The 27,685-nt window shown below is 40.4% G+C and overlaps 6 protein-coding genes across 12 annotated transcripts in view; 2 read left to right on the top strand and 4 right to left on the bottom strand.

The window, feature by feature from the left end:
• LOC126784762 (uncharacterized) overlaps nt 1–19,944 on the top strand; it is a 32,995-nt gene extending 13,051 nt beyond the window's left edge. The window contains exons 1-2 of one of the 5 annotated variants that reach the window (XR_007670983.1): nt 18,380–19,303; nt 19,407–19,944. Coding sequence is in view for 4 of the 5 variants with exons in the window: in XM_050510261.1 (XP_050366218.1) it covers nt 18,665–19,081 (417 nt within the window). In the remaining variant the exon portion in view is untranslated. Of the gene's footprint in view, nt 1–18,379 lie in introns of those variants that run through there. The other 4 variants (XM_050510263.1, XM_050510262.1, XM_050510264.1 and 1 more) reach the window with 4 other exon arrangements.
• LOC126784763 (uncharacterized) lies at nt 87–4,817 on the bottom strand. Its single transcript, XM_050510265.1, has 5 exons — nt 4,204–4,817; nt 3,468–3,529; nt 1,385–3,370; nt 1,168–1,267; nt 87–823 (listed from the first exon to the last, which is right to left on the bottom strand). Exons 1-5 carry the CDS (start codon nt 4,313–4,315, stop codon nt 189–191), a joined length of 2,895 nt encoding a protein of 964 aa, XP_050366222.1. The 5' UTR covers nt 4,316–4,817; the 3' UTR covers nt 87–188.
• LOC126784760 (uncharacterized) lies at nt 8,055–10,768 on the top strand. Of its 2 annotated transcripts, none has more exons than XM_050510258.1 (6): nt 8,055–8,206; nt 8,770–8,891; nt 9,036–9,212; nt 9,289–9,387; nt 9,478–9,723; nt 10,188–10,768. In XM_050510258.1, exons 2-6 carry the CDS (start codon nt 8,829–8,831, stop codon nt 10,485–10,487), a joined length of 885 nt encoding a protein of 294 aa, XP_050366215.1. In that variant the 5' UTR covers nt 8,055–8,206; nt 8,770–8,828; the 3' UTR covers nt 10,488–10,768. The 2 variants fall into 2 exon arrangements, with proteins under 2 accessions (XP_050366215.1, XP_050366214.1); XM_050510257.1 differs by lacking the exon at nt 8,055–8,206 and adding an exon at nt 8,275–8,659.
• On the bottom strand, nt 11,090–14,349 carry LOC126784758 (uncharacterized protein At1g01500). Of its 2 annotated transcripts, XM_050510256.1 has the most exons (4): nt 14,105–14,349; nt 13,836–13,943; nt 12,522–13,343; nt 11,090–11,567 (listed from the first exon to the last, which is right to left on the bottom strand). In XM_050510256.1, the coding sequence occupies exons 3-4, from the start codon at nt 13,239–13,241 to the stop codon at nt 11,337–11,339; spliced, it is 951 nt and encodes a 316-aa protein (XP_050366213.1). In that variant the 5' UTR covers nt 13,242–13,343; nt 13,836–13,943; nt 14,105–14,349; the 3' UTR covers nt 11,090–11,336. The 2 variants fall into 2 exon arrangements, with proteins under 2 accessions (XP_050366213.1, XP_050366212.1); XM_050510255.1 differs by lacking the exon at nt 13,836–13,943 and having other exon boundaries at nt 14,105–14,348.
• Nucleotides 15,734–17,257, bottom strand: LOC126784349 (putative pectinesterase 11). The gene has a single exon (XM_050509813.1). The coding sequence runs from the start codon at nt 17,255–17,257 to the stop codon at nt 15,734–15,736; it is 1,524 nt and encodes a 507-aa protein (XP_050365770.1).
• A 1,039-nt stretch (nt 19,945–20,983) lies between the features above and the next one.
• On the bottom strand, nt 20,984–24,870 carry LOC126782806 (S-adenosyl-L-methionine-dependent tRNA 4-demethylwyosine synthase). The gene is made up of 8 exons (XM_050508128.1): nt 23,932–24,870; nt 23,711–23,826; nt 23,174–23,349; nt 22,892–23,082; nt 22,699–22,785; nt 21,943–22,100; nt 21,648–21,858; nt 20,984–21,560 (listed from the first exon to the last, which is right to left on the bottom strand). Exons 1-8 carry the CDS (start codon nt 24,775–24,777, stop codon nt 21,420–21,422), a joined length of 1,926 nt encoding a protein of 641 aa, XP_050364085.1. The 5' UTR covers nt 24,778–24,870; the 3' UTR covers nt 20,984–21,419.
• Between the last annotated feature and the right edge of the window lie 2,815 nt (nt 24,871–27,685).

Below are 27,685 nucleotides of genomic sequence, written 5' to 3'. Positions count from 1 at the left end.
TACATGGAGCTAATGCACAGTCACAAAAATACAACAACTATACGTCTATACATGAAGTCATGAACCAATCCCAGCAACTGAGGACATCGAATCCCTAGTCCCTTACTGCTATTGACAATTACAAAATCAATGTATACAAATCCAAATACACAGCAATGGATTGCTGCCCAGTATATATAGTGACTCTCTCACAAATGAAACAGGTCTCTGGCAAGCTCATCAATAAGTCCACTGAACACAAGCCTCTCCAAATCCCTAACAACTTCATCTACTTCAACAAACCCAAACACATTCACATCCCAACCCAAATCCCACATACAATTCAAATCAGGCTCCCTGTTATTCACATCCAATTCCAACATCCTAGGCACATACTCTTCAACCCCACATTCCAGCTTCCCATTCTTCCCATACACTCTCACTTCATCAATGTCTCTACTCAACTCCCTAACCAGCTCATCCAAAGACTCAACCTTTACAAAGCTTATTGACACCTTCACAAAATTGGGGTGCACTGCCAGCTCCTGCCTCTTCCCTTTTCTCTTCATTATTTCGTAGCTGCAGTCCAGTGTGAGCTTAATGTTGCAGTTGTAGTCATCATGGTCGTAGTTGCTGCTACTAGCGTCGAGAATTCCGAAAGGGATTTCGAGTCTGAAGAGTGCTTCTGCTGTGTTGAGGAACACTTGGCTCTTGATCACTATCTGCTTCAGATAGGTTTCACTCTCTGTAAGTGGCTCTTGTTTTCTCCATTTGATAGGCTTCTGTTGTTGCACTTTGGGTGAAAGTCCCAATGTGTCTTCATGGGTTGATTGGGTTCCTGCAACTTTGATTATCAACGTTGACAAATCATTTATAGAGTTGTAGGAAGAAATGTTGGAACTTTTTTTGACTAACTAGATGGATTGACACTTGGGTTTTGAGATAGATATATTGAAGTCTGTATCTTTACTTAAGTGGGATTACTGTTCTTGGGAAAGTAATGAACTATATGCATTGCCACACGAAAATGTGGCAACTTTTGTCGATGAAATATATGCATTGACAGTTGTGTTTTGAGATAGGTATATTAAAGTCTGTATAATATGGAGGGATTACTGTTTTTGGGAAAGAATTGATTTTTGTTACTGTGAGATGAGGGATTGAATCAGAAGCTGAAGTTCTACTTACCATTAAGTGCATTTGGTGCTGTGATGCACTCATCAGCTTCAAAGACTGGTGCTTGAGCTTGTTGATTTTCGTTGGGTAATACTGAGACCGAGTCTTGACACTGCATAAAAATCAACAAAACATTGAGTTAGTTCACACCAAGTTTGAATTGACGAATAGAATCTTGCTTAAACTCTGAGGTTTGAACTTTTTTAATTTCATCAAAGAGTGAACTTACGCTGTCATGTGGAACTAGAGTTTGGGGCTCTTCGAGGCTTCGAAACTCTTCTACTTTGTTATCACGGAAAGTTGGAGCCTCAGCTATTTTCTGTAGGTTTTCTACCAAATGTACTGATCGAGTACTTTCTGTTGATTTGTTGGATTTGCCAATGCGTGGCTCTTTTTGTTTCAACCTGCTCACTCTACTTTCTGCTCCATTGTAGCCACCAACTTTTTCATCAGTTTTATGTGTTACTTGCTCCAAAATGGATTGTTTTGGTGGTCTTCCCAACTTGTTCAGCGTTCCATTTCTTCTGGTCAGTACATCATCCAGTCTTCGAGGAATTTCACTTTTATTCACTCTTCGAGCTTTTGCCTTCTGTAAGGGTACTACATGATGAACGGCTTTCTCCTTTGTAGCTGGTGGAATTCCTAAATTTTCTTGATCTGAGTTCTTTAGAGGCAAATGACGCATATGGTTGTTCATTTCAGCAGGAATTTTTCTTCTCACCACTTTCTCGTGGTAAGTACCATTTGGAACTCCTCTGGGTTGCACAGTATTAACAGCATCTATCATACTGTTTCTATATACCCTGGCTTGACCTGTGTGAGGCTGCTTTGCTACCTTGTTGGATGTACTCTTAGATATCAGTTCTGTACCTTGTTGTTTTCTTATCTGCAGCATTTGTTCCCCAGACCATATAGTATCCTGCGTTCTTTCTCTTTCACGGCTATCTTTACTGCTGTTCTGTTTGAGTTGGGCACTTGGCTGCTTATCTGTTCTTATATTTGTTGCCTTTCCTGATCTTGTCACAGGTTTATTCTCCATCAAGTCTTTAGAGGGCTGCTTTCCATCATGAATAACCATCTCAAGGCCAACATTGTTGGCAGGCAGGACCTTTTCTGCTTGCATAAGAAAAACAGTATTTTTCTGCTGCAGTGGATTCTTATTGCCTGCAGCCACTTTCTGTCTACTTGTGGATACCAAATGCTCACCATCTTTGGTCCTAACACCAGTTTCTTGCATTGTGTGCCCTGTTGCAGTTCCCCTTTCTCTTGTTTTGTTGGGAATGTTGTCTTTCTGTGTGGTAGTGGTAGTGGTAATCACGTTTTCATTTTTGGGAAGCTCTTCCAGGCCCATCAGCTTTGCGATAACATTTGGGATCCTATCCTTTTCTGGTTTAGACACTTTCTGGTCTGACGATTTTGATGGATTTTTGATGTCAGGAATATAGCTAATTGAATGCCTGCGAAAAACTGAGGCTGCCATCTCTCTGCCTTGCTTCTCATCCAGACTACCTCCTGTGGGGTAAGTCAGAGCTGCCATCTTAGGCTTGATGGCCGTCCTTCCTACTTCTTGGATTTTACGAGCATGTCTTGTTGATTTGTCAAAGGAAAACCTTGGCAGATCCAGTTGCTTTTGCACTTTGTCTTCATTGTCTTCATCTTCATCTTCATCTTCATCTAGCAATGTGATCTGACTTTTCCTTTGGGAACTGGTCATATATTTTGAAGCTTCCTGCAGGTTTACAAGCATTCTCAAGGACTCTTCCAAATCCATTGCCCCTTTAAACAATTCCTTTCCAATTTCTATCGACACCTTATCAACATTAACACCATTAGAGCAAGCTCTGAGGATCTGGTTTAGTTTCTGCGCCCCTCTGGATATTTCTTCTATATGGAAATTTGAAAAGTTAGGGAACTGACTACTTGAACCCCAATACATGCTCACATTTCCCTTTCTGTCCCTTTTGTTAAAGTCCCTAGAACCCCCACCAATTTGATTCAGAAACCCCATCACTGAACTTTTGCTTGATGAACTTGTTCTGGTAAGTTTTGTGGCTCCATTCTCAAGTGCAAAGGCCAAGGCCATGGAGAGATCTATTGTTTGTCTTGAGCTCCCATCTCTTCCATAAGCAACCATCTGGTTTAAAGCTTCTTGACGAACAGGTGTTCTACTACTTCCGGTTGACCTACTCTGGGGGTTCCCGGTTCCGGAACTAGTCTACAAGAGTGGAAAGAAATATTGGGTGAGTAGATGAAGTCATTCTATCTGCTTTAATGAATAATCAGATAATGGCAGTTAAGGTATGATCACTTACTGTTCCTTGGCTTCTTGTATTTCTTGATCCTCTATACGTTTGCTTGGAATATGCATATGCATCTGTATAGAGATATAGTAGAGTTAGATAGGGCTGACTGTAAGTATATAAATATTTTTAGATATAACGCACGTATATCCATTTCACCTTCTGCAGATGTCTGTTCAAGTATGCTGTAAAGCAGATTTATGTTCATTTGTTCAAAACAAAACAACACAAAGCAGATCATTTCATATCTGTTGTCCAACCACCATGTTATTTCTAAACGGGGTAGATCAAAGTTACTATCCAATGCCCATTTCCCCAATCGTCTTGAAGAAATACCAATTTTCAAGTATGAAAGTTCACCAGATAATTTGAGGGTCTTAGTTGGTGTAGTTGTTAATGTAAATTGCTGCAGGACGAGTAACAACAAATATGACATGGTTTTTCTGGAGGTGAATGTACTTTTGCAGTGCTTTCACATGCAGACTCTGAATAAAATGACAAATAATTATTTTCTTTAGCATTGTGTTTATTCTTTTAGTGATCCTTATACACTTGTTGCTGCTTTTAACTATTGCTTGCAATCAGTGCATAAGAATCATAGTTTTAATCAAAAGTTCTTGATTTAGTCTTTAACTGCAGCCCTTGACTCTTGCTCTTTAAATTGGTAATGAGGACCATCTAAATGCTCATATCTTCTTCATTTCATAATGAACAGGGACGAATTTCAAGAGATGAAATGTATACTTACCTATAGCCATTGCGTTTGAACGATTTGAGCTCTCTGTTGGTGCCGCCATCCGATCCTTCCGAACATGAAGATCATCCAGCAGCTTTTGCGCAAAATCTGATCTCCTTGCCATGTTGTGCTTGCAGCAGTTAAGACTTGCATCTGCAACTATGTTTCAGTATTTCCTCAGAAATCCTTGAGCAACCAAATTGTTATTGTGTTTGGGGTAGTGAATTGTTTTGCATATAGGGAAAGAAAGATGGGAGGTAATACTCTGTTACTTAAATTGTAGTTGTGGTGAATCTTTCAAAGTTGGTTGAGGTGGGAAGTCCTTTCCAAAACAAAAGTAGTAGATAGTGTTGGAAGATTCTTTTATCATATCATAGAAAGATTGACGTGAACGTTTAGCTCCCATTCTCTCAGTGTTATTGAACGTGTGCCTGACTTACATTCCAATCTAAGTAATGGCAGAATTTTCAAAGGACTTCTCCTTCAAGCTTGTTTCTTTTATTGGTTTGCTTGGTTTTCAATATATTCTTACCTCGATGGACATGTTGCACAACTGTGGGGTTAGAAAATGCTTGGGGTGTTTTGCACTACTATGTATGTGGGATACTGTATTTGATGTAATTTGTTTTCTCATAAACAAATGAAATGAAATGCTACACCAACTATTTTGTACTGATGCAGTGATGCCTCTAGTACCTTGGTGAGTTCGTGGTTTTTTATTTTTGTAAGCGTGATCTTGAGAATATTATTACTTTCTCTGTGATCTATTACTTTCTCTGTGATCTTACCCTAATGAAACTGAATCTCATGCAAAATAATACGTATGCACGAGTAGAGTGCTGATCACTTGGTTAGCAATTAGGCACCAGGTGACGCTCAACTGCCGTCTGATCTAGTCAAATAATGACTAAATAGTCAGATCAGACGGTAATTAAACGTCACTTGGTGCTTAATTGCTGACCAGAGAACGGGGTTGTGCACAAGTATGATCCAAAGATTTAGACATTTAAAATTTTTTTTTCTTCATTTTTTTGCGTCTAGCGAGAAAATTAGTAACCAAAAATGCGCCTAGGCGGGTATATAAGCGTCTCCCTTCCTCATAATCTATAACCGCTTCTTTTTCGTCGCCTTCTCCCAACTCCTTTTGCATCGAAATCGACCCGACCCGACCCGATCTGTAATTCTTTTCGTCTCAGGCTCGGACTCTCGCAACCGGATCTCTTGAGATCCAACCTCCGCCGTCGTCTCGCTGTTCCAGGCGCATGAAATCCCCAATGTAATTGAAATTTCTTCATCTCTTATATTCAACTCGACTCTTAAGATTCTTCATCTCCCGCGTTTAATCTTTTTCCTCTCGTTTTTTTTTTAATTTCAGACTATTAGCCTCGGCTTGATTCTGGTGTAATTTGAATTTGGCGCCGCGGAGCAACTGTGGAGGTTGATTGGATCTGATCACTCACTGGTTTGTGAAATTTTAAAGTGAAAAATCTTTAGTAGTTTAGATTATGTAATCTTGAAGATCACAGAGGTAGCGTGATCGATCTCTACTGATTTGCGTTACTATCTCTGAGAGTTTTGGTTTTTAGTGAGAGTGAAGGTGAAGGCCTGCTAGGTGTAGAGAGTTGTGATACCTTCCATGTTATTTGGGAACCTAGGATTGTAGTGTGTTTCAGATGCGTATATTTATCTGAAGCTATAGTTTTTCCAGCCAATTCAAAGCTTAATGTCTGTAAACTCAGTATAATTGGTTGGAGGAGTACTTTAGTAATGATGCTGGTTGTATGCTCCTCCTGTCAGTTGGTGTGTACTAAGTTTTGCTACATCATTGTTGTCAGTCCTGCAACTGCTGTGTTGGAGGTTTCCTGACCCTTAGCTTGGTCTCAAGCAAACATTTTTTGGTGAAGGTTCAGGCCAAGAACAGATTTTCTGTCTCTTTTGTCATCATCTCATCCCGTAATATGGTCTCTGGGTGAAATTGGTATTGAAATATGTATAGGCAATTTTTGGATTACTAAAGTTGTAGCTGTATTCATGTGGCCTGTCACTTTATTAATCAGAAAGTTTCCTCACTATGTATATGTTATATGAATAATTATCACCAAATAACCGGAGTATATTCAGGTTGAATGACCTGCTGAATTGATTTCCAGATAAGATTATGATTGTCAGCATCCATAATGTAGCCGTTGTTAGAATTTTAACATCAATTGCAACATTCACTGTCTACAACTCTACATTGTTGGGTGATTATTGCATATGCAGGCATATGTTTGTGCTTAAATTGTTGGGCTTCATGCTATGTTTGTTCAATCACTTCAATGTATGTTGTAGGTGTTTTATGAATCCTGGGATACAAAGGTTCATTGATTAGAGCATCCGAGAATAAAGGTTTGGGAGTGTTGTGGTCCAAGTTCACCTGGATCCCTTGTATTTTGCACTACTGAATTGATCCAAGAATGATTGAATTGACATTTCTCTGAAGAATTTATTGAAATGTGAGTTCCAGCTCAAACCATCTTTTGTTGTAACAGCCTCATTGCTCATTCCATTTGCATTGATACCTACATTACACATGCCCTTGGTGTTGCAAGCTACCTCTTTGAGCCGTCCTCCTTGAATGCCAGTCATGTGCATCTTTGTGTTTTTTTTATATCAGCCAGTTGCATCAGTTTTGTGCTTCCAGGAGTTATTAGAGAAGATGATGTGCCGATTCTGACTCTGCAGTCCAAATTTGAAGAGTAGATGTTTCAGGGACAAAGCAGCCTTATTGTTCTGGGTGGCTGAACTATGTAAAGAAAAATCTTTGCTCCCCTTCTTTCCTGTTTCCAGCAAGGTTGTCGTTTTTGTTGAGAATGGAACCCCTATTCTCTGGTGTGGACATGTTCCTCTCCACTGTTGCTACTTGTATCATTTTCAGCAAAAGAATTCTTATATGCTTAGAGTTCTGATATTCAGCTGTTATAAGTGATAGTTAACGACTATCATATCAGTAACATGTCCGATAACCAGTATTGTGAACATGTCTAGTACTGAGTAATTCTAATTTTTTAATGTGTTAACGGAAATACTGAAATTTTGTGGGGCGGTGTTATTAAAGTCCTTCGTTTTGTTTCTTTGCTGAAAGTACTTTCTTTAGAGTGTGGCAGAAAATGACTACGCACTTGCTACTTGGAGGAAGACCCTCCACCACTTCTACTTCTCCTTTCAAGCAAATGGGCCACTCTCATCTCCATTAACACATTCTACCTTCTAGAGAAGGCAAATGTTTTCCTTATTGTTTTATACATTTTGTCAGTTTTCGTCTGAAATATTAATTAAAATTTCCCAAAAGATCGAATAATCCTCTATTCACTGCCGGCCAGTTTGGTCTCGAAGTGATTTTTTTTAAAATATGCGTTTGCATAATTAATTAGCAGTTACTTTAAAATTTTCATTTTACCGTTTTCATAATTTAATTAAAAATTGTATTAAAATTCATAAATTTAAAAAATAATCTAATTTATCAAATAACTTAGTTAAATTATATGAAAATGAAAATTTAAGCCAATTATCAGGTTGAACTCAGCCTACGTAATTTGGCACAAAACCAAAATCGCGATCTCTCCGACTCTGACACAACGCACACACGAACTAGACGGTGAGTTCCTCTGGCAGTGACGCTTTTCACATAACACGTGGGAGTCTTCTGAGCCGCCTGTGGTGTCTTAAAAAAGACCAGACGGTGGTACTAGCATTGCCCCCAGCTAAAACAGTCAGCAATAGCCCAAAATATCTGGGGCTGCCGAATCAAACAGACAGACACCAACAACTCCAAACTCGGTCTCATTCTCTCTCTCTCTCTCTCTCTCTCTCTCTCTCTCTCTCTCTTATGTTTAGTGTCATGACATTTTCGTGAACAACAAATCACTCTTCTTTTTCAGTCTCCTTTATTTATCTCTCTCTCTCTCTCTCTCTCGATCACTCGCTCTCCATCTTCGCCATGGTTGCAGCTCAAAAAGCTTCATACTTTGTCCAGGTACTATTTTTCTTACTTAATAGATTCCTTGGCTTTGTGGTGATATATAATATATTCTTCTTCTAGATGAGTTTAAAAGAAGTCAAGAATATTGAGCTCGAGAAAAATGGAACAATACCCACTACTTTGACTAGGAATTACAATTATTAGAGACAAACTGAGACTTCCATTTTCCTCGGGGGCCCATCACCAGTCAATCTGGAAATATCTGATGCTCCAGAGTCAAGAGTCAAGCTTTGATCATATATTTCTGCTGTTCTAAGGTTCAAAGTCATTTATTTATTGGCATTTTGGGGTTAGTTGAATCACGATATATTGTTTATGAAGGCAACGCGATTTACGTGATTGGTCCTTCATTTATATATCGTGCTATTCCTGCAACTCCAGAGCTGGTGGAACCGATCTGCTCTGCTTTGTAGATTCGCACTTGATTGGTGGAACTGATCTTAGCATGTATATTTTACTGCCCCATTTGGTTTAATCTATTTTGGTCCTTAAATTAGTCTCTTTCAATGTTTCTGGTACTTGTTTAAGCAGCTGATATGTTGTTGTGTGCTGTTTAGCTTTGATTTTACAACTGAAGTTGAACTAGTCAGTTATTGATACCAAACGATTGGTGACCATGTTTGGCCTTTGGGGAAAGTCTCATCATCAGGAGAATGATTCATTGCAGCCTGAAGGGAAGGTAATTAGTTGCAAGTTTTGTGTTTAATAATTTAATGGCAAAGAACAAACAAATGGTAGCTTGTTAGGTGGTGCCACCATGTGATTTTTCACGTTTAAAACCACAATTTATAGACATCATCAATAGATATGCAAATGAGTGCAGATCAACGAGCTGAAGGCTGCAATTGGACCTCTATCGGGACGTAGTTTGCAGTTCTGTTCTGATGCATGCTTCAGGAGGTACTTGGATGCAAGGATTGGGAATGTTGAGAAGTCGAAGAAAATGTTGGAGGATACACTCAAATGGAGGTCAAGTTATAAGCCTGAGGAAATCAGTTGGGTAAGAATTAATTCCATATGTTACATGATTCTCTCTGTTAATGTTTCAAGTTTTACGACTGTTTTTTTATGGGCAGCCTGAAGTTGCAGAAGAAGGTGAGACTGGAAAAGTTTATAGAGCTAATTTTCATGACCGTCATGGGAGGACTGTTCTGATTTTGAGACCAGCAATGCAGGTAGAGTAGATTGTTTATCGTTATCAAATTACCAAAGCCTTCACCTTTCATTACTAAGGCTGGAGATTAATGCTTTTACAAATGCTGCAGAACACAATGTCGTTGGACAATAACATCAAGCACTTGGTGTATCTTATAGAGAATGCTGTCTTTAACCTTCCAGAAGGTCAGGAACAAATGGCTTGGTTGATAGACTTTACCGGGTGGACACTGAATACATCTGTGCCTGTCAAATCAGCACGCGATACCATCAATATTTTACAGAACCACTATCCTGAGAGGCTAGCAGTGGCATTTCTCTACAACCCTCCACGGATTTTTGAAGCATTTTGGAAGGTATGAGCCTCATTCGTCTTAGATGCTAAGTTCTACAGCTCCACTGCAAATGAAATGCAATAAGAATTAATGGTTGTTTAGAGCGAGCTAACCCTGGAAAGTTTCTTACATGCTCCCAAAAAACATAAGTTAAGACAAATACAGTGCCTAAATGTGTTGTTTCGAACACATTACAGTAATGATATTTACATCCATGAATTGCGACTACTTCTATATGTAATAAGTTAGCTGATTACTTGCAGCCATTCCTAGTTTTACTAGCTTGACGTTTTTGAATTGTCCTACTTTTCGGCATCGGTTTTGTATTGGCTCTACAATTGAAGATCAAACAACCATTATAATCTGAAATCATGAGAGTTGGTGATAACATATTTGAGATATATGTTTCCCTAGTTAATTACAATGTTTCATTGTCCCCTGCTGTTCTTTGATAACTTTCCTGCATTACCCTTATGTTCATGTAGATTGTCAAGTACTTCTTGGAAAATAAGACATTTCACAAAGTTAAGTTTGTTTACCCGAAGAAGAAAGACAGCGTGGAGCTTATGAAACAGTATTTTGATGAGGAAAATCTGCCTACTGAGTTTGGAGGAAAAGCCATTCTAGAGTATAACCACGAGGAGTTCTCAAAAATGATGACCCAAGATGATGTGAGATCGGCTGCTTTTTGGGGCCGTGATAACAAGTTACTTCATGCTAGCAATGGCCATTTTGGAGCCGAGGTAGCTCCTGCACCAGCTTGCGTTGCGCCAGCAGCTAGTTGAGACGATGTGCTCATAATATTGATAATTTAGAATAAATGAGGTGGTTTAACGAGAGAGCTGGTAAACTAACATGAGCTAGTTATCGAAGTCTTCAAAGTTCCGCTGAAACCTCTCTTGCAGGTGTATCTGAATGTCGTGATGAGAGAGGCTCCCTGGACTGTTAGAGGCTACATTGCCATTCAAAGACAGAAGATTGTACTTGACTACGTGTATTCTAGTAACTACTGTAAACTGTTGAATGTTCAATTATGAAATGCTTGAAGATGGTAGTTCGCTGTGTATATGTTGCTGTTATATCCGTATATGTTAAAATTTTCTGCCAATTATGGAACTGTTTCATCATATCATAATTTTAGTCGAGATGATTTATTTCTACCAATTATGGAACTGTTCCATCACATCATAATTTTAGTCGAGATGAAAAATAAAATCAGTTTAAAAGATATTATATCAAAACCATATAATCAATTCCAGTAAAAACCGGCCTCTGAAATGAGTGTGTGATACCATTGAGGCTCTCTCTGAATGTAACCTTTAGGCTCTAGGGGAAAAGAGAGCATGCTTCATCATATAGCTTTACCTTAACTAGACCTGAAAAGAGATGCTATTTACAATGGAATACAATCTTCAAACATGTATACACTCATTCAGTATAAAAGACTGTCATCCCTTTCCATTACACAACTAGATTACCTGTCAAGCCTTCTAATCAAACCTCGCAACAAGAGTTTATGGGAGCAAAAAATACAGAAAAAAGAACATGTAACCGTCAGCTACACAAACAGTACTCTGTCAAAATCATCAGTCCAGGTCGTAGTTAGACGAATAAACACGTCCAGATTACAGATATCACACCAGTCGCCTCTTGAAAGTTCGAGTGGTTGTTTGATATGTACGAACCAGCAAACCGACCCCTATACCAACTCCAAGACAAATGCCAAGTCCGATTCCAACGCCAACTCTCACGCCAGCATTGAACCATGAAAGTTCACCATCTTCACCATCCATGTATTCATTCCTCCTCCAGTACATGCCATACTCTTCCTCATTTTCTGGTTTGTAGTTTCTATAATCCGCCACCTGCAAATTAATCAAGATTAGGAAATCCGGCAAGGTGCCATTCTAACCAGATAATTAACAGAAAAAATCAATACAATTATTCAGAAACGAGTTCAATCATATTGACGCATGGATAACTAAAGAACTCCAGTCATTCAATATTGTCAGACAAAAATGGGGACTTGTACCTTTTTTATAAATCAACTGAACTGTAGTTAACATCTTAAGTGAGACTTTCTTGTTGGATAAAGGGAAAAAAAAGTGGAAAATTTATCTCAACATGGAAGGTGCTGAACGGTAGCAGTAATTGACACATTAAAGAACAGGTAAACAGTACAATCAAATCATTCAAATGGTTCTGAGAAGCTGGATAGTATTTAATGGAAGACTAAGGAGATGGATCAAGGTCAGGTGGCACCAAAGGAATAGTTTATGCAGTCAAGACATAACATATGAAGAACCCAAGATGATAAACTGGCCAATATAAACTCAGACAACTGTCCATAACAACCCTGCAGAATATGGTCCACCATGACAATAGACTATTCATCATGTGTCTTAAAATGAGAACCTGCACGTCTGACTCTAGCTACCAAGGATGTAAACATAATGCCACAGAAAACAACGTGGACACTTGAGGCTGAGGGCAAACCCATACATAACTAGAAAACTGTGCCCTGCCCATTCTCATGTGCCATAACACATAGGATAAGATTCTATAAGCAAGTTCTTGTTTAACAATAAGCAATTTATATAACAAGAGGAAGCACAGGCAGCACAACAAATTATTGAAATTTCCTCGTACCATTATTGCTTTGTATGAGATATTGTTCACAAACTCCATTGATCAATGACTAGTAGCATTGTAGAACTAAACTTTGAAGAAATCCCTCAGGGGTATTACAGATAAAACAGTGCATAATTAACAACCTATCACAAGATTTGAGTTTCAATAGATAAAGTTCAGGTATGTACCTCCATATCAAGTTCAGGGGACTCATCTTTCTGTAGTTCAGCTGCTTCATACTCTGGAATTGCATCCAAAGTGCTCTTCCTGTTGTGCTTGTTCCGGAAACTAATCTGCAGGGTCTTAGTTAAGATGATTGGTGTTCCAGAGAAAGAGCCAGCAACGTAAACCTCAATGCTCGGTGCAGGAGATTCAGTGCCATTGAGTTGTTTTCCCTTCAAAAATCCAGTGCCAGCAGTGATCTCCGATTCACAATTCATGCTCCATCGCTTGGTATTGTTCTTCGATTCCCCAACGAAACCATTGCTATTAGACATATCTAACACCCCGGAGAGAATGAGATCATCTTTATCAAACACCTCAAATTTCACACTCCCTGTGAACCTTATGCTGTCTGTATTAACAAATGTGACTTCTTCGGATTTCTTGTCTACCCGATCCCTTCTAAGATGTGAAGATACACCATCAGAGTACATGCTAGTTCTCGCACCATTTACTTCCAAAAGGGTATCCGGGCATAGAGGAATATGGTTGAGGGTCAGATACTTGGGGGTACATTCATCCACCTTAAAGTTGCTGATCCGAACATAGAAGACTCTCAGAGCAAACCATGATGATGATAATTTACTATTGTGCTGGTACTGCTGGTAAGGAGAGTATCTAATAATCTGAAGGCCATTATTGGCTACTTCACCATTGCTTGGTGTTGTTTCATACGGAATATCCATGATCGAGAAGCTATGATTCTTCTCACTGAAAACCCTTTATTAGAAAACCAACATCATTGAAGTAGGATTCACAGAAGCTGAACTCAGACTGGCATAGGAAACCTGGAAACAAATAAACAGAACATTTGCTGTTTAGATAAACACAAGAAAAAGAAGAAAGCCAGATGGTCAAACACCAATCCATTGAACCAGATACATAGCAAAGTAGAGGTTCCTTTGCCAGGTAAAAAGGTATATTTTTCAGGGGATAAAACAAAGTGAGATCCTAAATATAGGACAGAAAACCTTAGAATCAGGATAAAGAGTTCAAGACTATGCCAATCTCACAACTGAAAAGGCTCTACGATTCATCTATACATGCTTATAAATAGGATGTACATCAAAACCTGTATATATGCTCCCACAAACACAAATTACCACTTCAACAACTATTATAAAAACCCCAAAATTGCATTGCATAAACATATGGCAGCTCAATCCTATTAGAATCAAACATCAACCAGAAAGCTTCAACTTGAAGATCATAAGAGAATAGTCAGAACTAAGCCAGAACTAAAAAATTCAATCTTTACAGGTACAAAATAGGAGACTCACCAGGAATAATTAAGAATCTCCAACTCCAATACGTTCAGTTTCAGAGGAGAGCAAAAGAACTGAAACTCAATTTGACTCTCCAATCTGTAGCTAATTGGGTGAAACTAACTATAAAGAGTTGAGAAACAAAACAAAACAAAAACAAAACAAACACAAACACACGTCACACAAAATCCAAAGGGTTTTTTGCTCTCTCTAGAATCATACAGAGCCACTAACAAAAATAAAGGTCCTGAATTTCGCTAGGCAGAAACAAAACACACACTTACCGACTAAATGGTCCAATTCCATCCGCAACCTTGAGTTGATCAAATCTATAAACCCAAGAGAGAGAGACTTCCCAAATCGCTTTCCAACACCAAAGGTTGAGGCTTTTGAGACTACCTCAGCCCAGAACTGGTGGACAGCAATAATAGAAATATAGAATGACACCCCCCAAGTGTTCCAAGAAACTTTCTTTCTAAAAATAAATAATGAATATTTCCTTTTCGGGTCGTCTTGAGGTGGAGATATTCTGAAAGGTCTCCAAAGAAACGGTGCAAAATGAAGTCTTGGGTTTTATAGGGGGAGGAAGGAGGGCGGGGATCTTGAAGCAAATGGGTCTCCTCTGACTTTTACCTACGATCTTATCCGATGAGGAGGCAACAGAATTTGCACTCACGAGGCTGCCGTCTCTCAAACAAAGAAAGTGATGGGCGAACCTTGGTGACCAATTAACACCTATTTTAAGGTAGAACAATTAACACAAAAAAGAGAAAAATAATTAAATTTAGCGTCGCTTGAGGTAAAAGCAACGTGATTCAATGTATTTCGGTTAATTTATAATTGATCAAATCCATTGAAACACGTACTGAATATGCAGGCATATTATGTTCTTATTATGACGACAACATCACCGGCCATCCACTGCGAAGAAAATTTGATTTAGATTCATAGAAACCGATGAGAAAAAATGGATACACTGTTTTAGAAAAGGCAAGAACATTTGCACAAAAGTGAAAATACAAATTTTACTGCATTAGTAAAACTGTAAAACTTATGTCTCAGCGTCTTAATTGCTATCTTTCATGAATTACCCGCCATATCAATTACCCGCCATAGTTGGACCTCGTGAAGCAAGTTGACAATCTGATATTCTGATTCATATTTCCGATCCAAGGCGTTTGGTCTTTAGTTTTTCAGAGATAGGGCCCAACAGAGCCCAATTCACGTCTTAAATGATATCACGCATCTCACTAGACCTAAAACGTATATATGCTTGACCAGCTACTACTTTAACTGTACATGATAGAACGGAGAACCAAGGTCGCTTTGTCTTTTTTAAAATGTGATTGGCTCACTGATTAAAAATCATGATAAGCTGAGATTATATGCCTTGATTTCTCATGTAATTATGTGTCTTTTTAAGATTATACAGAGGATAGCTGAGATTAGGCTCACCCCCTTATTGAAATTCTCCCTATGTGATTATGATTTCTCATGTATTTTTAATCTTTGAGTTATGGAACAAATAGCGCGCTTTTAAGAAAGATATAGAGCAACATTGATGAATTACTAAAATTAATTGAATTGCATGCAGATCAGGAATTCAATTTAAATTCTTGATCCTCAGCTAGCTGCTTGTATATATTTTCATGTACGGTATCAATGAAATTATGAAACAAGAAGACAACCAATTTTCCTACAAGGCAATTCAAATTTTTCTAAAGGATACAAAATGAAGGGCACGAAGATCATAGTCATCATACAATGCTATTGTCAGTACTGTGCAACGCGAGAAATGGCTTCTTAATCGGCTGTGTCTTCAATTATGTACATGTATAGGGAGAGATGATCAGATGAACGAACCTGACAATGGGCTCACCCCATGATTCAATAGTTTAATTGGTCTCTTTGGTTTAGACCAGCAAGTATAGTAAAATCGCTGCGGAAAGAGCCATCGTCTTAACACTGCTGAAAGGTGATGATGAGAGTGAAGAAGCCTCCGACGTAAAGTACATATTCACACCTTCAACAACTCCTCTATTCTTCCATCTTGGTGCACCTGGCGACCACTCAACCTCCCTCCCTGCTGATGGTGGTGGCGGTGCTGCCGTCACTGGTGCTGGTGGTGCCTCCTCCACCCATATCAATGGTGGTGGAGACGGGATCCCCGGCGGCGGTGATGGTGGATACGGTATCACTTCCGGTGGAGGTGGCGCCACGGGTGTTGACGGATACGGATCATACGGGTTTGCCGCCGCTGGTGGAGACTCGAACGCCACCGGTTGCGGTGATGGAGGAGACGGGATCGCCACCGGTGGTGGTGACGGTACGGGTGGCGAAGGAGACGGGACCGCCACCGGTGGCGGCGAAGAGGGAATCATTGCCGGTGCCGGTGGTGGCAGGTGTTCTGGTTTTGGTACTGACGGCTTCATTTGAGGTGGTGGCGACAGCGGAGGCGAAGTAGTTACCGGTGGAGACCTTAGCCAGTCTTTTCCATCGATAAAATTATCCGTCGTCAAATATGGTGCAATATCCTCCTCACTGAATTCTCGCGCCCATTTAACCCTATCAGATGTTGATGCACCTGGTCCCTCGCATTTGAACTGCCCACAAATCGAGCTCTTCTTTAATTCATCTTCTGATACAAAAGAGCTGTTCCAACCTTGTGGCTGTATCACATTCTCCATGTAAGTGTAGGCAAAGATCACAGTAGAATAGGGAACCCCCCATGGTCTTCCTAAATACGTCTTCATTTCGCCTTCGGCGGTAATCTGGCCTTTGAAGAACACAAACCCTCCAGAGTTCGCGGCGGCTCCCCTTCGCTGCGACGCAATATATCCTCCATTTTTGGAATATGGCGAATGTATGTGACAACTTTGAAAGAAAGAAGTCGCATTCCCAAATATGAAATCAACAACTCCTTCGATGTAACAGTTTTCGTAGTAGTGTTTGCCATTGTCGTCGAACAGAGTATCTTGATAGCCTTTCATGGAGCAGTCGTGAAACGCTGCTCTATCGCCGGAGACCCTTAGCGCGACTGCTTGTGCTTGATCACCAGGGCCGAATGTGTTCTCAAATGTGATGTAGCGTGCTATGAAGTTTGAAGCAGCAACATGAAAGGTTGCAAGTGTATCAATCTCTCCTTTACGATCCCATGTTATAATTACATCACTTGCTTTTGTGGTACTACCTATTAACGTTATGTTTGGCTTGTCCGGAGGGACAGTGATAGTCTCCTTGTAGCTTCCAGGCTTGACCAAAATAGTCACAGGATCAGCATTGTTGGACCTAACAGAATCAATAGCTTCTTGTATTGTAGAGTAATCACCTTTGCCAGATTGGTCGACAGCTATCTTTGTTTCTGCTCTAGCTTGAGAAGTAGCGCCGGTAGCACATAAGATTATGAAAATCGTGCAAACTAGAGCTCCAAACGCCATCACAAAAGCAAGGGCCAAAAGCTTGAATGTTGTTGATAAAAAACAGGTCTCGAGTATTTTTCTAGTGAAGTTTATATAGACGTCAAACCAAGTAATTCCCACTAAGATTATAATACCTCAAACGAGAAGGATAGAAGGTAGTGGCATTTAACCTTAACCAATTGATTCCTCAATGAGAAGGGAAGAAGGTAGTGCTCGATATATATATTGCACTTACCTAAAATGAAGTCTTCGTCCTGGTTGAACATCACCTCGACAAGACGTGGCAGCAATTCAAGCACTCCTAATGGCATTAGGTATCCCAGGGGAGGTTCCGTTATGGAAAATTTTAGGTCTCAAAAACTCTGACCTAATGGAAATAGGAATTTCAACTTTCAGGTTTTCGATAAATTAAACTTTGAATTCGCAAACTCGCAAGTCGCAATCACGCAAACCAGGCCAGAAGTTTATATCAACATATGAATTATTCATTTAATTCGTGAAAAAAAGAGAGATGGGAATGATTATAAAAGAATGAAAGGGAATACCACTTCATGCCTTCATCATCAGTTCATCTGATTGATTGATGAAGATGAAGCTAAGTGGGTATAATGAAGCGAGACCACAGCAAAGGCAAAATTATTGGCTTCAGTTGAGGGAGGCATCAGAATGGAGGAGTAGGTGAGGGTGGTAGAGGTGAGGAGGAGGGTATCAAAGCTCATCAAAGGGCGCGAAGCCCGGGGAAGCGACACAGGGTGGTCAGTCTGAAACACTGATGATATAGGTTCGATAGTACAGTACCAATCTAATCTTTCTTTCTTAAATTTTATTTTTGTTTTTCTTCAGAAATTTCAGAATACTTGTTTTCTTACCCACAATAATAACAAATTGATAATTTTAAGAAGAATTATACAGAAAATTTCTCTTATTTTGGCATGTTGGTCATCCCACACCATTAGATTTAGACCTATTTCCATGGCTTTGTCTTTTCTACCTTGATGATAAATAGAAAAAGAGCAAAATGGAAATGTTATTTTCTAGTGGCTTTTGAGCTTTTACAATATTTGTATATTTTATGCCGTAGGACTAAAAGGAGCCTCGATTTTTATTGGGTATTTAGGTCTTGGATATGACTGAAGGGAGAGAGAGAGAGAAAGAGAGAGGATTGATTTAATGGGGTTTCCAGAATATTGAGGTTGGTCAAAGAAATCACTTCAGTTGCTGCTTATTAATATTTGATAGAGAAAAACACAGAGGAGAAGTGAGGAAAAAGAAGTGGTCTTCTGGGATCCAATAAGATTTGATTGTTTGGCGGTGTGAGTTTAGATTCTTCTTCTCTCTTTTTTCTCAGATTAAAAAGTTTGTGTCTTGAAGTGTAATCGATTTAAAGGCAAGAGCTTTGTTAGTGTTTGATTGGGGGAGATAGATATGGGTAAGAAGAAACCTCAGAAAACGAAGGAGCTTTCAGTAGCAATCGCAGAAGCTTCATCAACTGGAGAGGAAGCCCAGCAGCAACTATCACAGCCTCTGCCTCAGACCCCAAGAAAGCGAGGAAGACCTCGAAAGATCATTGAAGAGAAATCATCAGCAAAAATAGAAGAAGCTGCTGCTGCTGCTGCTGCAGCTCAAGAAGTTGAAGCAAGTCAATCCAAAAAAGCTAAAGCCAGTGAGAAAGAGGAACAAGATAAGCTAGAGCAAGAACAAGAACAAGAACAAGAAGAGCAACAGAAGGTGAAAGAAGAAGGGCCATCATCGACGAAACCTAAAGAGAGCGATGTAATTAGGAGGGAGCCTTCGAGAAGTAGAGCGAGGCGGAAAGGCAAACCCAGAAAGAGTAGTCTCTAAAATTAGCAACTTGTGTATGGTAATCTCTTTCTTGATCTTTCTTATTCTATCTTGCAATTATTTCAATGAAAGAATGAAAGGAAGATTACAAACTCACAGATGCTCGCTCTGTTCGTTCATCTCTAATAGCTAATGCTTAACATTTCATTACCCTTTTGTTTTTTTTTCTCTTAAAACATATGAAATGGGCAAAAAGGACTTGGCTTTTACATTAATCTTGAGGTATGTTTAGTTCATATCGAGATTGTAAATTTGGTTTGGAATTAGTTCTGAATTTGATATGTATCCGTGTGTGTCTTTGTCTTTGTATGGAGAATTGGAGCAGAAGAACCTTGTGTATGTTTCTGAGGTACCATGTTGAACCTGTGGAAAAAAATTGAAAGGAACTTGAGAGAGGTTGGTGTGTGAGACTGCAGATGAAAGATTGCAATCTGGAGGTGGGGAATTCCGAAGCTGATTATGAGTTGGCTGGCAGAGTCTGCCATTGGGTGTTCTGAGCAATTGAAAACGAACGCCCAGAGGGCCAAGTCGGCAAGTCGTTAAACTCGCACGTGATTACCACGTCCCTAGTCACTAAGTAGCTTATCATTTTGATTAGCAGAACTTGGGTTTTAACTTTTAACCTGTTGTTCACTTATTATTGCATCTCGCATACCAGATGCACATTTGCTCTACAATAAGTAAATTGGGTTCTGCTTAAATATCTTTTTAGGGTAGGATGTGACAAAAATTAGATGTTTGATACACAGCATTAGGTTATTTAGGTATACAGTGGATTTTGTCACGAATTCGAAACATGATATGGACGTTAAGAAATGGGTCTTAAGAAAATGGAAGTGTGAGTAGGGTTTGAGGAGAAAGGATGTACGATGACAGTAGTGGCATAATGATGAAAACGCCGTCCTTACATGGGGGTTTGGTTATACTTTTGGTTTTTGGTGGGGGCCTAATGTCCCTGCTACCACTTGTCAACTTGGTCTTGTCCACCTGACCCCTACCTGAATAACAATATAAATCTCCAAAACCTATACATCTCTATAATCATCTCTACTTCTTCTGGTTGCGGAATGGGTTGTATGACACTTTCTACAGCCTGAAAAAAACAATCCAATTCTTCTTTGTCCTGTAATTTTAGATGACAAAGAGCTTCATCATGGATGATTGGATATGGAACAAGCTTCCAAACCCCCTACTTCTATTTCTTCTTTACTTGCACTCTCATCTATAGTCTTGCAGAACCCTTCTACGGGAAGAACAGATCATTCCTATTCAACTCTGCGTTGCAGTGACTTCCATCACCTACAATTCTACGGCGTGCTTATGTTTTCAGTAGACATGAGAATGTGTGCTTTCCTAATGGAAAAGTATCCTCGCATTGACTTGGGTTTTAGAAAGGCTGCAACCACCCCATGAACCCAACCCTTACAAGTTCCAGCACAGAACTAAGTTTTAGGCAGTTTGATCTAATATCCCATACAAATTACACCAGCTCTTTTTTTTTTTCTCTTTCTTTTTTATAAGTTTTCAACAATAGGCTACCTACAAAATGACTACACCATGACCTACAAAATGACTACACCATGGCTCTGAGTTCTGATGAATAAACAAGAAAACTAGGGGCTCGTGAAAGAAACTCACTAATAAGATAGAATTAAGGGTTGAATAAGACATCTGCTATGAAGTAATAATGAGTAAAAAGATTTTTTTGAAGTTGATAGTATTAGCGAATCATTTAGTACAATAGAGTGAGACAGAATAATGCAAGAACCAAGTAGCTGATGTGTAAAGGTGCCTACGATATTACAAGGTTCCTGAAGAGACAACAATATCCATATATAGAACGACCTGGAATAGAATTATAAATTTATAATAGTACCTCAACAGTCAACACTAATAGTTACATAGCAGACCAGTGTATGATGACAGACTATACACATGTTCCTTTTACGCTACCAATGAAAAGGAATCACTCTCAGCTCTAACACAAAACTATCAAACAAGAATTGGTCCTCATTTGTCCTCTCATAGATTCACAAAGGTCGTCTGTTTATCTTGTTGTTAAAGCCTCATCACAAAGGTATAACGTCTTACTGTTAAAGCCTTGTTACTACTACATGAGGAATACGCTCAGGAAATACATAATAAGCTCTATACTAGATGGTACTCTGTTTAATCAATCAATGAATTCAATTATCAGAGTAAACTTATTCCAAAAATAAACAGGGGATAGCTAGAATACAAACTCAGAACTATATCTGTAATTATGTAGTGCAAAACTGTTTCACATAAGTAGAATTACAAACAAAACGATTCCTAGCTTCATATCTAACCTGGTCAGTCACTGGTTTGATCTGTGATGTCGTTCCTTCCTATATCGAGATTGATAGGGATCAAATCCACCTTCCACTGCCCCATAAACAGCCCATGAAGGCGTTGCAGCCATGTAATCCTTACTGTCGAATGGTTTTCCAGAAGCCACCTGCGTTTTCAATAAGAAAGATTGAATGACCAAATACTATCAGTGGAAAAGGTAATGCAGGAGTATAAAAACATTGGAGTCACATACCAGATCATGAAACTTTTCATAGTCTATCCATGTGAACCACTGCCCATTGATCTTGAACTTTTTAGTTTTTGCCAGGAGGACACAACACGAGTGCACATGCTCACACGCAACCTCATACTCACCGTTACTTCTCAAAGCCAATGCCTCTGAAAAAGCTTTAACATCAGCATGCCAGGGCACATTCTCCATCGTCAACTTTGAAGTAGCAGACCTGTAGACAGATCACTCTAATTATAGGACTGGAGCATTGAACACAATAATACTAGCTACAAGATAAGAGTAAAGGAAAACTTACGTTCCACAATATGTAACTCCTTTGATTTCAACAAAATCAGGGTTACCAATGCTAAATATGTTATAATAAGCCTCAATTTCTTCTGTATTCCACCCTTTCACCAAAGTTAATCGATAAACAGTTCGCTGCTGTTTTTCCTTGAGAGCTTTCAAGGAATCCTGGCATGAGAGATTTAAGCATGTAAGACCAAAAATACTACCAAATCAGAAGAAACTTGGTGGTGCAACATAGATGTTCACTAATTATAAATTGTTCATGAGCGGAGCTCATACAGGCTTTACACTTCATAATAGGCTTTGAAAGCTAAGATTTAAGTATTCTGGACCAGTCTTATGTACCTAAATTTCATGAGATCTAAGACCTGAACATTTGGGGCCTCATCAGTTGGAAAATAAAAATACATGGCAATATTATCTGATGAAGAAAAGTCTGCTACAGGCTTCTTCGACTGGATGGTGAAAGTTAGTTGCAGCAGAAAAAGGATTTGCAGACCAATGCACACTCAAACAAAATTAATGGCCTTTTTTTCACGTTCAAACAACCCAACTTACAATTCCCTGACAGGAGAGGGGGCCTAAGTGACAGTATCAATGGATTCTTGGACTTCTAACTAAGGAAAATGTGACGTATAGGACCTAGGTGTCACAAATTAACATCTCTCTCTCTCTCTCTCTCTCTCTCTCTATCGGTACTTTTTATACCAATGGTAGAGACAAGTAAAGGCTAATGACCTTATCGAAGAAATCAAACACTTACCATGAATCGCTCCCAAAAATCTCCAAAAAGTGGCCTGTCAATTGCCTTCAAACTCTCTTTAGTTGCGGCATCCACGCTTACATATAGCTGAATTTGTGGGGGGGGGGACCCAAAGGTAAAAAAACAGATAAACTTAGAAGGGCAAGAATATTGTGATGAAAAGGAAAGAGCAGCAAAACAGTTGCAAACAAACCTGTGTAATAGGTTTCAGCATTCTAATCTTTTCAGGAAATTGTGCATTTGTGACTAGAAATGTAGAAATTCGCCTACGATGCAGCTCATCTACTAGTGTATTGATCTCTGGATACATAATAGGTTCACCAACAAGTGATAAGGCACAATGCCTGGGAGAGAGACCCTCTGTTAATCGCTCCAATGTAACTCCTACAGGGGGAAAATTTCAACGACAAGAGACTAAGAGTGTTTTTTTTTCTTGGCTCAAGATTTATAAGGAACAAATAAATACAAAACTTACCAGGAACTCCTTTCATTTGCTTAATCATTTTACCGTGCAGGTCTATGGCGGTATTCACAATCTCTAATGGATCGTCCATCTTCCACTGCCAACTCTTTCCAACAGGATTTGTGTGATGTCTCCAACAGAATACGCATTTATTGGCGCATGCCAAACTAGGAGTGGCCTCCATGCACCTGTTTCAATTAATTCAATTTTTGTTATAGTATAAGAAGATCGAAATCTAAACAGCTATGGAATATGAAACTTGTCATTACCTCGGGAAGCCGTGAACAAATTTAAAGAACATGGGAATTATAGAAATTCGAGTTGATCAGCTAAACGGACTAGCAATTCATTATCCTTGCACAAATAATGATATACTACAGAAATTGTAATGCTTATCGATACTAATAGATCAAGTTTCACTTCAGTATATGATATATATAAGTAAATTCCCGACAGAACAAGAATCTAAAGAACTGCAACAATTTCAAACATTATCAGATACCACCTGAAGTATCAATAACATGAGGGTGCCTATAAATAACAAGTTACCTATGACTTTCTATGCCATAAAACGAGTGTTTGTAACAACCACCTCGGCCTCTAAGCTGTGACTTTGTCCATCTACAAATTTTGACACCGCTATGTGAACCAATAATCTTATACCCCTGCATTTTAACACGAACCAAACCTGATAAATCAGACTATAAACCATAAATGGCAAACACAGCTCAAATGTTTCGCAACTAATCGGATTTTGAACAAGCTCTTACCTGCTTCTGTAAGCTGGCACGAATCACCGGAGTGACCATATCTCTCTTACCATTCACTGTCCCATTAGTCTTGCTCTCAGCCACCGCCACCGTCCCCCTCGACGGTGCTTTACCTGCAATGTCCTCAAGATCAACAACTCCAGACTCAACCACATCCTCCTCCTCCTCCTCATCATCAGACACATCAGACCACTCAGCTTCACCTGCATTACTCAAAGCGACACCGTTTTCGGCCGCGCCGCCTCTGAGAAACCTCATCAGCTTACCACTCCAAGCCTCAAACACTTCATCAATATCTCCATCATCCACGTCACCTTCCCAAAGCGGCAGTATCTCGGCGGCGCCCAAGGACCTCATCCTCTTCGCCACCTCCCTCCCCACCGCATTGAACGACGCGCCGTATGCTCGGCTCCCGACGCCGAACACGGAGAATCTGCACTGCGAGAGCAGCATGGACCCCACTCGGAAGTCCTCGGAGCTCTCCGCGAGCCAGTCGGTGAAGAATCTGGCGGCGGCCGGAGGCCGGCCATCGTCCCAGGTGGAGGCGACGATGAGGACTAGAGTCTCCCTGGGGAGGTCTTCCGGCTCGTAGGTGGCGGCGTCCACGAGCTCGAAGTCGAGGCCGCTGGAGGCGAGGAGATCGAGGAGACGGCGAGCTAGGGCTTTGGAGGTTCCGGTTTGGGAAATGAAGAGGAGCTTGGATTTGCGAGGCGGAGGACTAGGTTTAGGGTTTGGGGTGAGCTTTTTGAGCTGCTTGAGGCGGCGCGATTTGTAGAAGCAGTAGAACGTGGTGGCGGAGAGGAGGGCTATGAGTGCTAGCCGTGCTCGGGATGAGGTTGTGGACATGGCCGGAAGTCTAATTTACGGTTTTGCCCTCTCGGAACGGAGTTGAAGAAGAAGAAGAGCAACGTTCAGGCCAATGATCTCAGAGAAGAGCTGGAGACGGCGGTAGTGGGGTTTTGGGTTTTTGACATTGGGCTACGGTGAACCTCTTATTTATCTTGGGCTATTTTCAATTCTGGGCCCAGTAATGTTGGATCAGGGAAGCCCAATTGTAATGGTACCTCAGATCTCAGGAAGCAAGAAAACTACGAAAGCTAGAAATGGAAAACTAAAAGTTGATTTTCATTTATGCGGCCAACATACATCTATTTAGCTTAAATAGCTTGATACAAAAGAAACCCTACAGGGAAGTACCAATGTTGACATAGCACGTGTTTGCCATGAAGAGGACAAACTACAGCTGATCTGCATATTAAGACGACGACAAGGAAAACGGTAAAAGAGCTAGTAATGTGAAGAAGGTAACACATGACTTATTACATTGCTGCCCTCTCCACCAGAAACTTGGCCTCAAGTTTCAAGCATTTGTGTTGAAGTCGGGAAACTGCTGCTCGATATAATTGGCCTCCTCCCAAGTTGCCTCTTCCAGGGTAGCCCCGCGCCACAGAATCAACCACTCCACAACAGCCTTGCCCCTGCGTTTGATCAAACGGCGCTCAATAATCCTGGATGGAACCCACGAAGCTTTAACATAAGCCATAGGAGGTAAGTTTGGTTCTACACTTGTAGATTGGCCCAGTTTTTTCTTCAACAAAGATACATGAAAGACGTCATGAATAGTGGCGGATGCAGGGAGTTCAAGCTTGTAAGCCACAGAACCAATTCTCGCAAGGACTTTGAACGGGCCATAATACTTGGCTGAGAGCTTGTGGAAGGTATGTGAAGGCATGGAGTGTTGCTTGTGCCTCTGAAGCTTCAGAAAAACCATGTCACCAACTTGAAAAGATCTTTCAGTATGCTTCAAGTCATAGTAATGCTTTTGCCTGTGTTGAGCTCGTTTCAAATTTTGTTTCAAGAGAGCCAAAAGTTGGTCTCTGTTTTGGAGCTGCTGGTCAACCTGAGCCACTGATGTAGAGCCGGGTAAATATGGAACAATGGGTGGTGGGAGGTAACCATACAAGGCCTCAAATGGTGTCATACCCAGAGAAGAATGGTATGAGGTATTATACCAATACTCAGCCCACGGCAGAGCTTGGACCCACAACTGAGGCTTGTCACCAACTGTGCAACGCAGAAATTGCTCCACTGTCTTGTTTAGATTTTCAGTCTGTCCATCACTTTGAGGGTGGTAGGCCGTAGAGCGGCTGAGTTTGGTACCCTGCAGCTTGAAAAAAGCTTCCCAAAATAGGCTCATGAAGGTGGGATCTCGATCTGAAGTGATGTTCACTGGTTGACCATGTAACCTGAAAATCTCTTGCACAAATACTTGGGCTAATGAACCAGCGGTGTAGGGGTGTGCGAGAGGGATGAAGTGTCCATATTTTGTCAATCGATCAATCACCACCCATATCACAGTCTTGCCCTCCACTTTAGGCAAAGCCTCAATGAAGTCCATGGATATTTCCTTCCATGCTTGGTCAGGAATGGGGAGTGGCTGTAATAACCCTGGCGGTTTGATGTTCTCTGCGTGATTCCTCTGGCACTCTTCACACTCTGTCACATACTTTTTCACCTCTTTGTTCAAGTGTGGCCAAGCAAAGCTTCTTAATATTCTTTTGCAAGTTCTAGCCCTACCGGCATGGCCCCCTACAAGACCTCCATGTAATTCTGCGATGACCTTTTGCCTCAAATCACCCACTAAAGGAACATACTGCCTACCGCGGTAGAGAAGTTGTGAATTAACAATGGAATAATGCTTCTTACCCGTGGGGTCTTTAGTTATCTCCTGCATGAGTTGTTGTGTGCTTGGGTCACTAGTACAAGCATCTGTTATCTCTTGAATAATAGTTGGTACCATAGAGGAAGCGCCCAATAATTGAGACAAGTACAATGTGCGAGAAAGAGAATCCGGCACCACATTGCTTTTCCCTGTTTTATACTTGATAGAATAATCATACCCCAATAATTTCAATAACCATTTTTGCTGGGCTGGTGTAGTAACTCGCTGCTCCAAGAAGTGTTCAATAGTGCGGTGATCTGTGAAGATGGTGAAATGGTGTCCCAAGAGATAAGGTCGCCAATGTTGTACCGCCGTGACAACGGCTAGCATTTCCTTGTCATAGACCGACAAAGCAAGGTGTCGTTGAGCCAAGGCCTTGCTCATGAAAGCTATAGGGTGACCTTCTTGAGATAACACCGCCCCAATTCCTCTATCGGAAGCATCACATTCCACTACGAACTCTTTGGTAAAATCGGGAAACGCAAGCACGGGAGTAGATATCAAAGCATGTTTTAATGCCTCAAAGGCTGCCATGGCCTCCTCACTCCATTTGAACGAGTCCTTCTTGAGCATGTCGGTGAGAGGCTTAGCTATCATGCCAAATCCTTGCACATACTTACGGTAGTAACCGGCAAGACCCAAAAACCCTCGTAATTGCTTCAAGGTTTTAGGTTGCGGCCATATCTTGATACACTCGATTTTGGAAGGATCCACCGCTACACCTTGAGCACTAATAACGTGGCCAAGATACTCCACTTGCTTAACCCCAAAACTACACTTACTTGCCTTTACTTTGAGGGAGTGTTGCCGCAAGCGCTCAAATATCAACTTCAAGTGTTGTAGATGTTCTTCCAAACTTGCACTATAAATCAAGATATCATCAAAGAAGACAAGAGCGCATTTTCGGAGGAAGTCCCCCAAGACATCATTCATCACCGCTTGGAATGTAGATGGAGCATTTGTTAATCCAAAAGGCATGACAAGGAATTCATAATGCCCGGAGTGAGTACGGAATGCCGTTTTTGGAATGTC

This window comes from Argentina anserina, chromosome 2 (genome assembly GCF_933775445.1).
Source record: "Argentina anserina chromosome 2, drPotAnse1.1, whole genome shotgun sequence".
NCBI lineage: Eukaryota > Viridiplantae > Streptophyta > Magnoliopsida > Rosales > Rosaceae > Argentina > Argentina anserina.
Note: the sequence above shows the minus strand (reverse complement) of the source record. Positions and strands in the feature narration are given on the sequence as shown.

What these genes read in the sequence shown, in the direction of transcription:
- LOC126784763 (XM_050510265.1), bottom strand. Translation starts at nt 4,315, where the DNA reads ATGGCAAGGAGATCAGATTTTGCGCAAAAGCTGCTGGATGATCTTCAT. An exon ending in ATACAAGAAGCCAAGGAACA is followed by an intron (nt 3,371 to 3,467) that starts GTAAGTGATCAT and finishes CCACTCTTGTAG; the next exon opens with ACTAGTTCCGGAACCGGGAA. An exon ending in AGCACCAAATGCACTTAATG is followed by an intron (nt 824 to 1,167) that starts GTAAGTAGAACT and finishes TGATAATCAAAG; the next exon opens with TTGCAGGAACCCAATCAACC.
- LOC126784349 (XM_050509813.1), bottom strand. Translation starts at nt 17,257, where the DNA reads ATGGCGTTTGGAGCTCTAGTTTGCACGATTTTCATAATCTTATGTGCT.
- LOC126784758 (XM_050510256.1), bottom strand. Translation starts at nt 13,241, where the DNA reads ATGGATATTCCGTATGAAACAACACCAAGCAATGGTGAAGTAGCCAAT. An exon ending in CCCCTGAACTTGATATGGAG is followed by an intron (nt 11,568 to 12,521) that starts GTACATACCTGA and finishes ATTAATTTGCAG; the next exon opens with GTGGCGGATTATAGAAACTA.
- LOC126784760 (XM_050510258.1), top strand. Translation starts at nt 8,829, where the DNA reads ATGTTTGGCCTTTGGGGAAAGTCTCATCATCAGGAGAATGATTCATTG. An exon ending in TTTTGAGACCAGCAATGCAG is followed by an intron (nt 9,388 to 9,477) that starts GTAGAGTAGATT and finishes CAAATGCTGCAG; the next exon opens with AACACAATGTCGTTGGACAA. An exon ending in TTTTTGAAGCATTTTGGAAG is followed by an intron (nt 9,724 to 10,187) that starts GTATGAGCCTCA and finishes ATGTTCATGTAG; the next exon opens with ATTGTCAAGTACTTCTTGGA.
- LOC126782806 (XM_050508128.1), bottom strand. Translation starts at nt 24,777, where the DNA reads ATGTCCACAACCTCATCCCGAGCACGGCTAGCACTCATAGCCCTCCTC. An exon ending in ATTTTTGGGAGCGATTCATG is followed by an intron (nt 22,101 to 22,698) that starts GTAAGTGTTTGA and finishes CTCTCATGCCAG; the next exon opens with GATTCCTTGAAAGCTCTCAA. An exon ending in ATGAAAAGTTTCATGATCTG is followed by an intron (nt 21,561 to 21,647) that starts GTATGTGACTCC and finishes TTGAAAACGCAG; the next exon opens with GTGGCTTCTGGAAAACCATT.